This window comes from Anopheles coluzzii, chromosome 2, assembly GCF_943734685.1.
Source record: "Anopheles coluzzii chromosome 2, AcolN3, whole genome shotgun sequence".
In the NCBI taxonomy this organism is placed as follows: Eukaryota; Metazoa; Arthropoda; class Insecta; order Diptera; family Culicidae; genus Anopheles; species Anopheles coluzzii.
The window spans coordinates 5,164,773-5,180,253 of NC_064670.1; the positions used below are offsets into that span (position 1 = coordinate 5,164,773).

A 15,481-nucleotide genomic window follows, 5' to 3' on the forward strand; every position below is an offset into this window, starting at 1 on the left:
TTCTACAAGTAACCTGTAGGCAGACTGCAACACAACCGGTTTTTTTTCTCTCGTTTTTAGCAAGAATCCTCTCTTTCTCTCCTCGTAGCTTTGTTTTACGGATCACATGTCCTTTAAACAACATAGCAATAGTAACCGCTGGAGTTTGGCTGGAAACACACTAGTATCGAGTCAGCTGGAAAAGTGAGCTGAGTCCTCGAGAGAAAAACGTAAGGAATGTGTGTGTTTGTGTGCCAATCGCCCCCTTTATCATTCGAGATAGAACGAGCCATTAGGGAAAGCGTAAGGTCATAGGTATTATTAGTTCGTACAGTGAAAAATGCTCAAGCAAATTTGCAAAGAACTGGGAAAGTTTCGTTTACTCCGTAAAAAGCATGTGCTTTACGAGTTCTTCGCCGGCAACGACCATTTTGTGCAAGTAAATCCATTTTTTATTTAAAGATAGATATTTCTCAATTTCATAACATTCGCACACTAGGTTTAGTCGTCTAGGAGAAGGAGGAGGAGAGTGTTAGACAAAAATGTAAATGTTTCCTGGCGAAATCATCTGTTCTTGTTCCCCTTCTCTCGACTCCTTATACAAGGCTCTTCTCTTGCGAGAGAAAAGCATTGCCCCATACTAGCGAAAGCCTCAGCGAGAATCGGTCCGCATGTTTGAGTATTATTTTGGTGGGGAAAAATAGCATCGCGTTTTGCCGCATTTCTTCCGCTTTGTTCGGTCCTTCGTTCGTGTACAAACCGTGGCCATCGTTTGCTATATTTTGGGGCACACCGGTCGTATGTTATCGTGCAGTAGTATCGTTTTCGTCCTTGTCATTTCAATATTTGGTATAGGTTTGGACTTGGTTACCCCTATCGTAAACTGTAATCGGGATGTGTGACCTGTAGTGTGGTTCGAGTCGACAATAAGAAAGGACTTTTTAGTTCGCTTGAAGATTGTTTAATATTCTGATAAAATATCTTGTTTCTTGAATCATTTTCAATCGTACCCCTTTCATAGGTCTGCTGTCACTGCCGTACAAATGGTGTAGCAAGATATGGTGAACAGATACGAAGCTGCAGGTCATTTGGTGGTTTCCAGCACAGCTTATCAAACAGTTTCCGCTCAACTCTGCTACTTAATATAACTTCATGAGCAAAACCGTGAAGGCAACTTTTACGGAGCACATCAAAATCAAGATACGCTGGTAAATAAACTTAGTTTTAGATTGTTTTCAATATTAAGCTAAAACCACATTTCCATATGCATAATGCACACGCTTTGCATGTTTGTAGATTAGAATAAATGCGAAAAGCTACACCAACTGCTCGTTCAAACCCAATAATGTCCCAAATTTAAATTCCCCCTCCGTTCGCCCACTGTGACAGGGTTATTTTGATCAGATTTTTGCTTGTTTATTGTTTGCGTAGAAACAGTTTTCTTGATTCCTTCTTTTCCACACCTGACAGAAATGTCAAATGGTCAAGCGTCCATTTTTCACGGCGACGAAATCATTTGCGCTTTTTCTTCTTGTATCGCAGTGAGGAGATTTCCGCCCGCAGTGAAACAAATAAGGAACTGGGAGGAGTTCCAGTGAAGCAATAGTGTTTTTCGGGTTGTTTATAAGATTGTGTTGAGCCACATTAGCGTATTAGCGTCGAACGAAAGGTATGGAATTGTTTCTTGTGCAGTATCGCGTATGATGGCGTCGTACGTGCGGCCAGAAAGCAAACCACTGCAACGTAGGGGATGCGGCGTTTTCCGCCATGTTTAATGTATTCGTCCTGTCGTTGCCGGATCTTCCCGGTGCCCATCACATCCCGGCCAGTAGACGAGTGGTGGCATCCTTGTTCTTTTCTAGTGCGTGTGCTCGCACACAATCGTCTAATCTTCTCATAATTGTTCACAGCATTCCGATTGAAAAGGCTCTTCCTATCTAATGGTGGTTTTTCTGTTACCGTTTTAGCGCGTGTGTGTGCGAGAGTGTGTGTGCGTGCGTGCGTTGACAGAATCGGTGTTCTCTCTGGCGCTTGGGTTTGATCCTTGTTGTTCATACGGCGTTGAGTCACACTGTTTCACCCTCGTACGCTTCGTCGCGTTTCGCCCTACCGGCCGTCCGTGCAGCGCACACCGAGCAAATGGATAACGACAGTGATCAAAACAATCGCGACCGTTCGAGACGTGGCGATCGACGCAGCGGGGCCGGATCGCGTTTCAGCAACGACCGCGATCGAAGCCGCGATCGAGAACGTAGCGACTGTCGGCGCATCTACGTGTCGAACGTACCGTACGAGTACCGGTGGCAGGATCTGAAGGATCTGTTCCGCAAGGAGGTGGGCGATGTGTCGTTCGTTGAGCTGTTCCACGATGAAAACAATAAGCCCCGGGGGTGCGGCATTGTCGAGTTCGAAAAGCCGGAACACGTGCAGATGGCACTGGAGAAGATGAATCGCTACGACATTAACGGCCGCAATCTGGTTATCAAGGAGGACTACGGTAACGAACGGGACAAGTACGGACGCGTGGTGCCGAAATCATTCCGCGGCAACGACAACGACAACCGCCGTCGGGACCGAGACGACGATCGAATGTTAGTGTCCCTTTCTGTTTGCGATCCGTTTCTTTTATCTATTTACTTTGTGTATTCTACTTTTCTGTTGTTGTGTATGTGTATGTCCCTTTATCTACCTTTCCTTTCCCGCCAAAACCTGCGTTTGGGGGTGCGTCTTTGTTTGTCATTTGGCTGCGATGTTACGTTCTTTTTTTCTCCTTCTTTCACGTCTCTCACTGTACGCTGCTGCGCTTTGCAACAACACTTCCATAACATTTATAGACACTTTCACATCTGACTCATTTGCCAGCGCATTGCAGGTGAAACGCGCTACCGAAAGTTAATGATTGTTGCTTGAAATCAGTTGGGAGCAACATCAAAACGCACCAGAATAGCCATGCTTCTTTCCTGCTGGATGGGTTTTTTGTTATTTTGTTTAAATGGAAAGTTTTCAGTCTTACAGAACGGAAAGTCGCATGTTTTGATTTGTTTCGAAACTATCTTTTCAATCTTGTTCTTTTTCATATTTTTTGTTGATTGGGTTATTTGAATCGCAATTGAGCCGTTTCATTATAAACAGGGAATGTTACGCTGCTACAGGTCAAATAATTAGTTGAATATTTTGTTCATATATGTACTGATTGTACATACTCGATTTAAAGACTGAACGCTTTCCTGCTAGCATAAGCGAAAACTTATTCTGTATTCTTTTCATTCACGGCCATAGATCCTACTACCATCTATTATGTCCGCCGAGGATATCCCTCTAATAGGGACGCAAAATTCCCATTCATTATCGGTATCTCATCATCATTTAACTCAACTTTCGAATTAATTGGTGCTTGCCTCACATGTTCTATCTACTGTAATGCCAGCTGTACAGAGCCCATTCGTTCATTTCCCCCTTATCTCCATTTCCACCTTAGAGCAAGCGTGTAGCGTGTTTTGTCGTGTTAGTTTAGCATATAGAGCCAATTTGGTTGGCACGATATCATCATCCTGTACCAGATATCCTTTCATATACCGTTTTCTTCCTCTCTTTCTCTTCTATCATCCCGTATCTCGCGTCTCGTGTGTGTTTGCGCGCGTGCGAATTTCTCTCTTTATCTCTCTCTCTGTCGTTTCTGTATCTGCAGGTCCGGACCATCGCACGGTGGTAGCGGTGGTGGTGGTGGCGGCGGCGGCGGCGGAGGTGGCGGTGGCGGTGGTGGCGGCGGTATTGTCGGTGGCGGTGGCAATGTAGGTGGCGGTGTGCTCGGCGGTGGCAATCTCGGTGGCGTCAGTGTCGGTGTCGGTGGTAATGATTTCTCCCAGGACTACAATACGTACGGTCTGAGCGTGAAGTTCTTGGAAGGGTTAGGCATTCAAGGGCCGTTGCATACGAAGATCTTCGTCGCGAATGTGAGTATCTAGTAGTATCACTCTTCTGCACCATGACATTCTTGTTGTTGCCCCCTTTTCTCTCTCTCTCTCTCCCTATTTCCTATTTTTTTCTCTCTTTTTCGTTCGGATTCGTTTCGTTCCTTCATGTATGTATCTCTACTACGTTGCGTTACCTTACCGTGGATGTGTGTAACGGTTAAATTCTCACGAGTCACACCGATTATTTGATTGGCAATTGGGCGTACATTAGTTTGGATATTGCGTCCGGCAGGGGTATGAGCATGCAAACACAGTCCTCAAAGTGGAAGTGTGCCATACGCGTCGACACGCGCGCTTGAAACAAACACAGAGAGAAGCGCAAGAGAGTTGGTTTTGCAGATTTGTTTTGTTTTTGTTTTCTTCCGTACACCGTAGTACATCGATACTGTTCTGTTCCGTGTCCAATTTAATTTACACCCGTGTCAGCAATTGCTTTGTCGCTGGGCCAGTTGTTTCACAGTTTTTGGCGTGCGTTCCTAAAATTCCTCTTTTCATATACTCTTATCATAATTATTCCGGTCGTGGTCGACTGTTGTTCTTCTTTCTCTAATGCAAATACGTCTGTAAACATGTTGGTTGGCATGTTGTTGTCGATTGCTGGTGCGCCATGGATTTTTGGTGGTTTGCCCATTTACCGTCCGTTGGAGATAATTTTTCGTGTCAAATGTTGTGAGACGTTCGAAATCGCAATCGCCCAAGACTATCAGAGCGGCTAGAGTAGTGTTTGCGCTTTTCCGTTCCGTACAAGTTCCATTTTTCCGGTAGAGATACATCGATCGGCTCAATAGAAACGATCTCTCCTCTCAGTAACGCTTAAACCGTATTTCAACAACACCAGGGGCTAGTACAGCAACAATTCTTACAACGGGGGTATCTCCTCCAATTGTTTTTCTTTCTTTTTTCTTTTCTCTTTTTGGCCATCCATTCATCGTTGTCATCGTGGGTCGTCGTCTTCGTCGTCGTCGTCGTCGTGGTGGGTCGCCTTCGTCACTAATGACTAATGTGTATGGGGGGTGGCCTGTATGTGTGTGCGCTTTTTTCCCCATCGGATGTATGTGAAATGGTATTTCGGGGCCGGTCGTTCGTGTGTGTGTATGTGTTTGGTTCGGTCCCTGTAGCTTGACTACAAAGTCGATGCGAAGAAGCTGAAGCAGGTGTTTAAGTTAGCGGGCAAAATCCAAAGTCTCGATCTGTCCGTCGACAAGGATGGGAACAGCCGCGGCTTCGCCGTCATTGAGTACGATCATCCGGTCGAGGCGGTGCAGGCCATCTCGATGTTTGACCGGCAGATGCTGTTCGACCGTCGCATGACCGTCCGGCTCGATCGGCTGACGGAAAAGAGCGAGATGAGCCGGCTGCCCGAGGGCCTCAAGGGCATCGGTATCGGGTTGGGTCCGAACGGTGAGCCGCTCAAGGACGTGGCGCGCAATCTGCCCTCGCTGCAGCAGCAAAACACGGCCATGCAAAGTGCAACGCTGGCCAATGCGGCCCCGACGCCCGTGCAGCCGCCGCTGACGGCGAGCAATCTGCTCAACTCGGCCGCCACCAGCAGCCTGTCCGGGTTGAACTCGAACCTGGCGGCGCAGCTCAGCAACGTGGTCGGCCTGTCGAATCTGACCGGCGGGCTGCAAAGTTCGCTCCTGTCGAATGCGGCCGCCGGTCTGTCCAATCTGAGCGGGCTCGGCGGGCTGGGTGCGGCCGCGGCAGCAGCGGCCGGTGGCGTCGGTGGCGGTTTGGGCGGTGCCGGTGGTGGGTTGGGCGGTGGTCTCGGCAACAGCCTGTCCAGCGCGCTCAGCGGTCTCGGCGGGGCCGGCAATGACGGTGGGTTGGGCTCCAGCTTCAACCAAAGCTACTCGTCCGGCTTCGGTAACGGTGGGTCGAATCGGGGCAACGACTACGACATGGGTTCGTCCAACGTTCGCAACTACAGCACGGCACCGAACGATGACTACGGTCGCAACTACGGCGGCATCAACAATGGCAACCGCAAGATGTCCGACACGATCATCATTCGCAATGTATGTATACCATTAGGGACATTCGCGGGGTAAAACCAGAACACGGCTCACACGGCTTTTATGTATTTACTTGCTTTCTGAACGTAGATGCCGTCTTCCTGGACTTGGCAAACGCTGCGCGATAAGTTCCGTGACGTCGGGGAGGTGAAGTTTGCCGAAATCAGAGGACAGGACACCGGTGTCGTTCGTTTCGCCAAGGAACGGGACGCCGATGTTGCCATTAGTAAGTGTTCACGCACGTTCGCTGCGCACGTTTGATTGCATTTTCTCTAATTTATAATCCGTTTTCTTCGCTCTTTCTCTTGCTTCAGAACTAATGGACGGGACGCGCTTTGAAGGACGAACGGTGGATGTGACTTTCTTTTAAATTAGAGATTGCCGTTGATCTCTTGATTTCGTTCCCATACATACAAACACACAGACACACACTCCGTAGCGTCGTGGTTCGTCCAGTGTGGAGCGGCAAAGTTCTTCGCTCCGCTTTCACTTTCTTCGTGTTATAGTTTCCATTCGTTTCCGGTTGTTCCCGGTGTACTCCACAGTCCAAGCTTCAAGAAGAGAAAAAAAAGTTCGGAATACCCGCTACGGGTTGGGTGTGTGTGTGTGATGTCGTTTCAAATTGGAGACAAACGCAGGATTACGATTACGCTCATCTTAGTCTAATAGGACATATTTTACCATCAGACATTCGGATTGGGAGAATGGATTGCTGTGCGCCTAACCATGCATAATACCACAAGCAGGCGTTGTTTGCTTGAGGTCATCAACCTCAACAGCTGTCGACTTTTAACCGCCGGTTCCTCCTCCGTAGCTCTGTTAGTAGTCAGTAAGCCCGCCAAGCCAGCAAGACAAACACGTGTGTGATCATGAGGGCGCTCGTAGATTGTCATCTAGCAGCAACGTATAGCAATACCCCGCCGTGTGTTACGATTCTTTTCACCCAAAAGCATATTATGTCTGGCATTTAAATCGCTCCGATAGCAAACCTCCAGCAGAGCATCTACAGTTCATATCGCGAACTCTTTCGTTTCACTTACCACTGCGTCGACTGTAGAGAGTAGATTGTATTGCAGTCTTGCGGAATGAACTTCCCTCGTTCGCCCAGGGGCAGCAGCATTCGTGCACGGGTGTACGACCCAAGAAGTTTGCACCTGTGTGCTTAAATTTGTGTATTCGGTTTTGAACCATTCCTCCAAGCGTTTGGATTTGGTGTGAACAATATTGTTTGGTTTCGCTAAACCCCCGCCGTCACTGTACGTTGTCGATTGGATTTCCCTTTCTCTCTCTCTATCTTTCACTAATGGACTCTTTAGACATATGCATACTGTATTTTCGTATTCGCTCAATCATGTTGTTTATAGCCGTAAGAACTTCAGCAAATGTGAACAAAATGCGTCTCTCCTTAAACACACAAGCTAACACGCGATACATTAGCAACAATAATCCCCAAGTGTCCATTGATTGAAGAGCTTTTATCCTTCGGATGTTATTAGTTGATCGATCCTCCTTACAATGATGCTGCATTTATGCAAAATCATCTCGCATTACACACAACGAACGTTTTTGTGTTTAGTCGAACGCTACGAATGATGTGCTAGTTCGTGAATTTTAACTTACTCTCACTCACCGTCATCCGCTAATAATTCGTCGCCCGTGTAGCAAACTAAAGCAATCAATAATCCCCACATTATTATCGTGTGCGTGCGTAGTGTAATAGCAAACGCGGGTAAGAAGGGTAAAACAAGGCACTAAAAAAAGGAATAATAATCCAAACAAATCGCACACCGTCGTGGGGCGGTGTAGACGTCTCACCTTTTCGGCATCCGTGCAAATCACCACCACACATACACACAAATAGTGTCATATGTTTCATTGTAGGAAACATTTTAATCGCCCATAAACATTTAAAGTCGACGGGGTGTTTAGTAATCGCGCAGAAAATAAACGACTTTCAGTTTTAACGAAGTACAAACTCTACAGTAATACCAAAAATGAAACAAGGTGGTTCCTGTGTATGACTTTCCGGCTAAAGCATGATGACCAAATAGTTGATCTCAGACGTGGCTATAGTAGGCACTGTGTCGACCGTTTGCCTTCTTGAAGTCTTCTGTTGTTCTGCTAATTCGGAATTCCTGAAAACAGTACGATGAACTCAACTCCGAAAAAGAGACAGAAACCGTTACACCGAATATTCGATTCCTATTACTACACAAGAAAAAGATTATATTTCCAAGTCTCGCTCTTAGATCACAACAGTTTTATGGAACGGGGTGCAAATATTCATCCGACCGTATGTGTACGTGCCTCCTACTGCCTACTTAAAATTATCAGGATCCGTGTATTTGGCGGTGAAAATGTAAAACAGGGCCGGTGCAGGTACTAGCAGCAGTGCGAAGTAGGAAATGTCGTACGGTATCGATACAATGCCATACGCCAACAGCACCCAATGGCCAACTGGAAAGGAAGAGAAGGTCGTGTTCAGTAAGTTTAATTACACTGTACATTGTAGCCGAGAATGGGAAGGATTTTAGTAATACTAACGTATAATCGTTGCATTTCTCAGCTGGGTTATCGACGTTTCCAGCAGCGATTTCATCGTCTGATCGAGCTTGATCGAAAAGTGCAATGCATTCGACACCACCGAAATGAGGATGCTCAAGTAGGGGAAGGTGTAGTCTGTAGAAAGAGACCCGATGATTCGTTGATGTCACGAACGGTGGTATATGCCAAACACCGATACTCACAGATAACACCACCGGCGACGGCGTGAAGCAACGCTAGGATGGGGAAAATGTAGAGCGCATAGTAGACGGCGAGCTTGCCACGGTAGGGCAGAAACTTCACGTTCAACCCGGGCCGAATGATCATCATGAACGTGACGCAGAACAGGTAGAACACGAATATCATCGTCTGCAGCGGGTAGACCGCTTCCTGCGTGCAGTACAGCGTCGTCTCATAGTTGGGCGTTGGGTTGTGGAACAGCGTATACCAGTCGGACACTTTCTGCACACCGCACGAGTTGATGCGCAGCTGCCAGATCGGATCGGTGAAGAGGATGGTGAGGAAGGCCGAAAGCAGCACCTCCACACAGGCGCTGGCGTGCAGGATCAATTCTCCCTTGGTGAATCTGGAAACCGAATCAGCGAACGAATCAAGTGGTGGTGGTGGCGTGCAGTTTGCCGTTGCCGCTCTTGACCGAATCCGTGTGGACTTACTTGCGCAGGTGAGCATTCAGATCGATACAGAACCAGTGTATGATCAGTGGTAGAATCGTCATAAACCCTAGATACAGCCAATCGTGCGAGGTCAGATCTTTTTCACACGGCGAACACACGTACTGTGCGTTCACGCGGTAGCCGCGCAAGCAGGCTCCACATTCACTGAGCGAACTGTTTTCCAGAACCGTGCGCCCGCAGTACAGCCCGGGACATTTGTCCACCGATCGCAACATCGTGCTCGAGATCAATTTTTTTTGGGGGCACAATTAGCTTACTGTGATCATCGTTCCGCGTCTGGTAGAGTGAACAGTCCCCTAGGAACGATCGTAAACAAACAACAAATCGCTGTCAACGAGAGTGCAGCGCACACTGGTCGTGGTGTAAGAAACCTGTTGGCCATAATTTGATGAATTTTTCCCTTCATTCCGCCATTTAGGGGATTTAAAAAATGTTCCTCTCCTATGTTTAAAACTCGTAGGGGCAGGCTCAAAATTAAGCTATAAACAGCTAGAGCGTTTATTTTGTTGCGTTCTTTGGGAGGTTAGCGAATAGGAATACAAAATGATTCACCAGTAGCTTTGGTGTTGGGTTTGTGCAGTGCGTGCACTTTGAATGGTCGCGCGCGTAAAACCGAATAAAAGGGAATGCATCGAGAGTTACAGCTCTACATACTATCAGACTGGGCCGTTACATACATTCTAAAAGGTAAAAAAAGAAACGTACAATATGGCAAAAACTAGCTTAATCTTATCTTATCGCGGGCCCTACAATCCCTAACCAATCAATGGCCGCATCAATGGTTTCCTCATTCATCCCCCACCTCTACGACGTCGTAATCATCGTCACTGTCGGTGACGATGTCGCACCGGAACTGGCGATAGATGTCGAACAGCACGTTCTCGGCGTGGTTTGCCAGCGGTAGACGGTTTTCGATCTCTAGCTTCCGTTCAAACTTTTCCGTCAGCTCACTACCGATGGCACGTTTGAAGTCGATGAAATTAATACTGATATCGATGTCGTCCGGCGGCCCATCGTAGTTATCGTCCTCCTCCGATGCGTTCTGTGTCGCCTGCTGCGCCACTGTTGCTGCAACTGCTGCGCTTTCTTTCCCATCGCTGATCGCTTCTCCATTTGCCGCCTCCTTCGATTTGGAGCATTTGGCAACATCACCAACGGTCTGGGGCGCTGTCGGTTGGTTCGTGCTGGGTGCTGTCGTTTTGTTCACCTTTTCTTCCGCTGACTGCACAGCCGGTGTGGACTCTTTTTCCTTTTTCTTTTTCTCTTCCTCCGCTTGTTCACTGGCGTTGATGTTGGTGTTACCGTCCTGCTCCTCCTCTTCTTCCTCCGCGTTCAATTCGTCCATGAACTCATCTTCGTCCTCAAAATCCTCCCCATCCTCTCCATCGGACCAACCGTCAACGTTCTCCAGGAAGTGTTCTATTTCTATATCGTCGTCCTCGTCGTCCTCGTCCGGTCCCTCCATCATGTCGTCGTAGGCAATGGCCGTACCATCGCCATCCATCGTCGTATCGCGCTTCGGCCGATTCCACGGGCACAAATTGCTGGCCGCAAAATCTTTCACCAGCACCGCCGGCTTTATGTAGCGCTGGTTAATCTGCTGCATCAGCCCGGCACATTCGGCAAGCGTGAACTCGCGCCCATTTTCCCGTTCCCACTTCGGCAGCTCCTGCTCCCAGCCGGTGCAGATGTCGCCGAACGTGTTGCCGGTCGGCTTCACTACCTGGGCCGCCGACAGCCCGATCAGCACGACGCCCAACCGCTTGCAGGTGTTGTGCAGGTGCAGCGTCAGGTCGACCTGCGACTCGTCCACGAACATCAGCACCGGCTTCGGAATGCCCTTCGCCGTCACGAACTTGTCCACCACCTTGTCCAGGTAGGCGGCGAACGTTTTCGGTGTCACCTGGCCGTACTCGTGCGCTACGATTGCGCAGTTTTTCGGCGCCGCCTGGACTATGTGCGGTGGCACGTCGCGCCGGTACGGGTAGACAAGCAGCGGGGACAGGTGTTCACCGGCCGCCGAAAACGTGTACAGCATGGTCATCTTCTTCAGCGGCGACCGTACACTTTCCTGCATTTCGACCCGCTCCCGGAACCGCAGCTCGTCGCACACGAAGACGCGGGCCGGGTGGTTCAGGATGTCGAACAGGTTCGCCTCGTTCAGATAGCTTTCGATGTGCAGATACCAGTCCATGATGGTGCCGAGATGCTTGCGCTCCTTGACGCGATCAATCGAGAGCCATCGTCGGACGAACTTCTGGTAGCAGCGCCGCCCAAACTCCGTGTCCTGGAAGGGGTGCGACCGGGCCGGGACGTTCTTCTGCACCAGTGCTTCGGCTGCCGTCTCCACGTTGCGCTGCTTGATCGAGAAGCCGCGCTTGCAGCAGTCCGTCATCCACTGGTACAGTGCTTGCTCTTCCTGCGGCAACAGCTTGCTGATTTTGCCGTGCTTCAGCGACTTCAAGTAGGTGGACAGGGTGGTGCGCGGAACGTTGCACACGAATGCAGCACGGCGAATCGAGGTACCGCGTTCAACGATCAGGTTGATGGCATTCTTCAGATCCTGCTTGGTGTACGGGCTGGACGTTTTGCGACAACGGTTGCTATCGCGGCTCTCTGTGAACGAGGGGCAAAAGAGGGGTGGAAAACAGCCTTGTTGCATTGTCATCTCGTGTGGAAGCGGCAACTAAACGAAACTTCACTCCTTACCGGACATACTGTGGTGGAGCGTGCAGTGCAAATGGAACGACTAACACTACGAGGAAGCGGGATTTTTGCACAATTATGTTTGCGTCCTCCTGCCCAAAGCGTAAACAAACATTTTCTGCTGAAGCCGATGACAGCTGCGCCCCATCTGCCAGGCAACGAACTGACAGCTTCGACGCGCCATTTCGACAGTTGGCAGCTGAAGGATATAGACGTGTGCAAATTAAAGTGACGGTTAGAACAAGTGTGTGAAAGCTCAAAGAAAAGTGTTATTCACCTCAGTTTTGGAGTTGATTTAAAAAAAAAAAAACACATAAGGGAAAAGCAACAAAAACCACAAGAGGTGGTCTCAAGGTAGGAGACATGGGGGTCCAGGACCCGGGAGGGGGCATTCCCCTCGGGAATTATTACGATCTATTGGAGGGGCAAAATGAACCCAAAAGAAAAATGGGAAAAAATGTTAAAAGGCTAGCTATTGTGAACGAGTGTTCGGAAGAAGAGGTCTTTTTGGTTATGGAAGCAATAAATTCAAATAGAGATCTGAACAAAGTGAACCCATTTTTGGTATCAAAAAAAATAGAAAATGCAATTGGCACCAAAGCCCTGAAAGTATCTCGGCTTAGAGAGGGCAAGTTACTGATTAAAGTAACAAACAAGAAACAGGCAAACAAACTAAAAGAACTAAAAAAACTAACGGACGGTCGAGGCGACGTAAATGTGCTAACAAAAGAACATCCAACCCTCAACACAAGCAAAGGAGTAATCCGATGCCCTGACATAGAATTCATGACTGAGACTGAAATCATGGAAGGACTGAGCGAACAACGTGTCGTAGAGGTCAATATCCTCAAAAGGAAAGTAGATAACGAATTAAAAAACACACGAACGGCAATCATCACGTTTAACTCAGGCAAAATACCACGCATGGTAGACTTTGGACTGTACCCAGTAAAGGTTGAGCTTTACATCCCTCGGCCAATGAGGTGTATAACATGTATGAGATTAGGACACACAAAAAAATGGTGCAAAAACGAAAAAACATGCGCTAACTGCAGCTTACCGGTACATGAAACCTCTTGCAAGGAAACAAAATGCGTGTCATGCGGGGAGGCCCACAACACGCTGGACAAAAACTGTCCCGTCTTCCTTGACGAGATGGAAATCAACAAAATAAAGACAGAGAACAGAATAACATACGGTGAAGCTAAACGCATACGTAGACGTCAATGCCCTACCATTCCAAGAATTTACACGACAGAACACTCATACGCACAGAAAACCAAAGCTAAGACAAACGCTCCATCACCAAAACCGTCCACGAGTAAATACAGCGATACCAAACCTACAGAAATCAACCACAACACCAACACAGAATTAATTAACCAACCAACAGAAAAAGAACACATCACTAACACCCTCAACACTCCAAAATATAATGCAAATACAAACATAACAAAAGACACAGAAATCATCTACGATCTGGATGCCCTATCCGATACCTCTATCGGATCAAAGGACTCCGTTTACGTACAAGAAATAACTAATACACCTACTACCAACAAATCTACAAAAACAACCGACACCAAAATAACAGACACAGATATGCACGAACCGAACTCAGACAACGAAAGATTCGAAATTTTCAACTAGAAAAATTCATATATATATAAAAAAAATACAATCCTTCTACATCTACAAATATAAAGAAATGCTTTCAATATATTACAAGCGAATATACAAGGATGGAAAAATAATAAAGAAGAGATAAGAGAATTGCTCCTTAAAGAAAAAATAGATGTAGCATGCCTACAAGAAACGTGGTTGAACACCGACACATTCAACACAATTAAGATACCTCAATTTCACGCCATTGCTCAAAACAGAGAGGACGGATATGGTGGAAGCCTAGTGATAATTCGCAACACACTCAACTACGAGCAAATCAACATCATCGCTCCCAACCCATACATACAAGTTGCGGCAATAAAAATCAAACGTTCGGGTTTAGTCATCGCTTCGGTATACGTAAAACCGAATACACCTACACAGCAGTTCAATTCGCTATGTAACAGAATGTTTTCTAGAATAAAAAAAAGTAACCGAACAATTATAGTAGGCGACTTTAACGCACACAGCACTGAATGGGGAAATCATTACTCAAATGGAAAAGGAAAGTCACTTCTAGACACAATCATAAAATCTAACATGAAAATTATACATAATAAGGAATACACCTTCATTAATCCAGACCCCAATAAACGAAATTCTGCCATTGACCTCACAATAACATCGAGGCATCTTTCAACGGTTACACAGAGAAAGGTAACCGATATGCATATAGGAAACAGTGGTCATCGGATAATAATATCCTCACTAGATGAGACTCCAGCTCCCCCAAACCAAAGATTAATTTATAATAACAAAAAAATAGATAGTCTAGTTAGAGTTTTACCATTTAAACAAAACGCCAACATCGATACTATAGCTACGGACATCAACAAAATTATTAAGAACAACATGTCCAAATCCACGTTCATCCCCAAATCATGGTGGACAAACGACGTTCAAGAGGCATGGAACGATAAAAATGAAACCAGGAAACTTTATAATAACAATCAAAATATAAATAATCACATAGAATATAAGAGAAAGTTGGCAAAATTTCGGTTCCTAATGAAAAGAGGTAAAGCGAACAGCATCGAAAAAAAGATAAAAGAGGTAGACTCTCAAACGTCATCCGAAAAACTCTGGAGGCTAATGGGGACCATTCAGGGAAAGCCTCCAAAATCAAACATAATTGCCAAAGACACTGAAAAAGCCAAAGAATTCTTAAAAATAAACTTCAATAGTAATAACAATAAAATAAGACCCCCTTCCCCTCGATTTATAAGTGATGTAAATATTTTAGACGAGCAGAAATGGGATAGAATCATAAGATCTAAACGGAACTCTTCCCCTGGTGTAGACAAAATAAGTTACAACATCCTAAAGCTGCTGAACAGAGATAACACACATGCAATAATAAAAGAAATTAACACAATGTACAAAACGGGAAAAGTGGATAAAAAGCTAAGAAGAATTAAGATTGTTGCCATCAACAAGCCTGGAAAAGATGCTAACAATGTCGCAAACTACAGACCAATTGCCTTGTTACCAACTATAACAAAGATTACAAATACAGCTATACTAGAAAATATTCAACTGATTACTGAAAAATACCAACTCCTACCTTCAACATCGTTTGGCTTCCGGAAAAATCGAGCAACAACATCAGCCGTCGATTTTCTGACGAATAATTTAAAAAAAAATAACCGAAATAACAAACACACTGCTGTAATTTTTATTGACGTAAAAAATGCGTATAACAGTGTAGATGTGAACATTTTAGCTGAAACTATGATAAGAAATATGATATCTCCCGAAGATATCAGATGGGTAATAAACTTCTTGACCAACCGATGGGTTGAAATAGCTTCAGATGGCCAAATAATTAGAAGAAGGGTATCTAACGGTCTCCCACAAGGTGATGTGTTATCTCCGTTATTATTTAACCTGTACACCAGTAACT

General features: G+C 46.3%; 3 protein-coding genes across 3 annotated transcripts; 1 reads left to right on the top strand and 2 right to left on the bottom strand.

The window, feature by feature from the left end:
- The first annotated feature begins 1,455 nt into the window (after positions 1-1,455).
- On the top strand, positions 1,456-7,971 carry LOC120950459 (myelin expression factor 2). The gene is made up of 6 exons (XM_040368490.2): positions 1,456-1,648; positions 1,947-2,570; positions 3,668-3,932; positions 5,072-5,971; positions 6,059-6,194; positions 6,283-7,971. The coding sequence occupies exons 2-6, from the start codon at positions 2,119-2,121 to the stop codon at positions 6,336-6,338; spliced, it is 1,809 nt and encodes a 602-aa protein (XP_040224424.1). The 5' UTR covers positions 1,456-1,648; positions 1,947-2,118; the 3' UTR covers positions 6,339-7,971.
- A 191-nt stretch (positions 7,972-8,162) lies between these two features.
- Positions 8,163-9,552, bottom strand: LOC120950460 (JNK1/MAPK8-associated membrane protein). Its single transcript, XM_040368491.2, has 4 exons — positions 9,187-9,552; positions 8,716-9,098; positions 8,513-8,647; positions 8,163-8,425 (listed from the first exon to the last, which is right to left on the bottom strand). The coding sequence occupies exons 1-4, from the start codon at positions 9,420-9,422 to the stop codon at positions 8,286-8,288; spliced, it is 894 nt and encodes a 297-aa protein (XP_040224425.1). The 5' UTR covers positions 9,423-9,552; the 3' UTR covers positions 8,163-8,285.
- Positions 9,553-9,681: 129 nt separating this feature from the next.
- Positions 9,682-12,050, bottom strand: LOC120950458 (uncharacterized). The gene is made up of 2 exons (XM_040368489.2): positions 11,917-12,050; positions 9,682-11,823 (listed from the first exon to the last, which is right to left on the bottom strand). The coding sequence occupies exons 1-2, from the start codon at positions 11,921-11,923 to the stop codon at positions 9,995-9,997; spliced, it is 1,836 nt and encodes a 611-aa protein (XP_040224423.2). The 5' UTR covers positions 11,924-12,050; the 3' UTR covers positions 9,682-9,994.
- Positions 12,051-15,481: the final 3,431 nt, after the last annotated feature.

What these genes read in the sequence shown, in the direction of transcription:
- LOC120950459 (XM_040368490.2), top strand. Translation starts at nt 2,119, where the DNA reads ATGGATAACGACAGTGATCAAAACAATCGCGACCGTTCGAGACGTGGC. An exon ending in GACCGAGACGACGATCGAAT is followed by an intron (nt 2,571 to 3,667) that starts GTTAGTGTCCCT and finishes CTGTATCTGCAG; the next exon opens with GTCCGGACCATCGCACGGTG. An exon ending in GGACGCCGATGTTGCCATTA is followed by an intron (nt 6,195 to 6,282) that starts GTAAGTGTTCAC and finishes CTCTTGCTTCAG; the next exon opens with AACTAATGGACGGGACGCGC.
- LOC120950460 (XM_040368491.2), bottom strand. Translation starts at nt 9,422, where the DNA reads ATGTTGCGATCGGTGGACAAATGTCCCGGGCTGTACTGCGGGCGCACG. An exon ending in CGTCGCCGGTGGTGTTATCT is followed by an intron (nt 8,648 to 8,715) that starts GTGAGTATCGGT and finishes CTCTTTCTACAG; the next exon opens with ACTACACCTTCCCCTACTTG. An exon ending in GAGAAATGCAACGATTATAC is followed by an intron (nt 8,426 to 8,512) that starts GTTAGTATTACT and finishes CTTCCTTTCCAG; the next exon opens with TTGGCCATTGGGTGCTGTTG.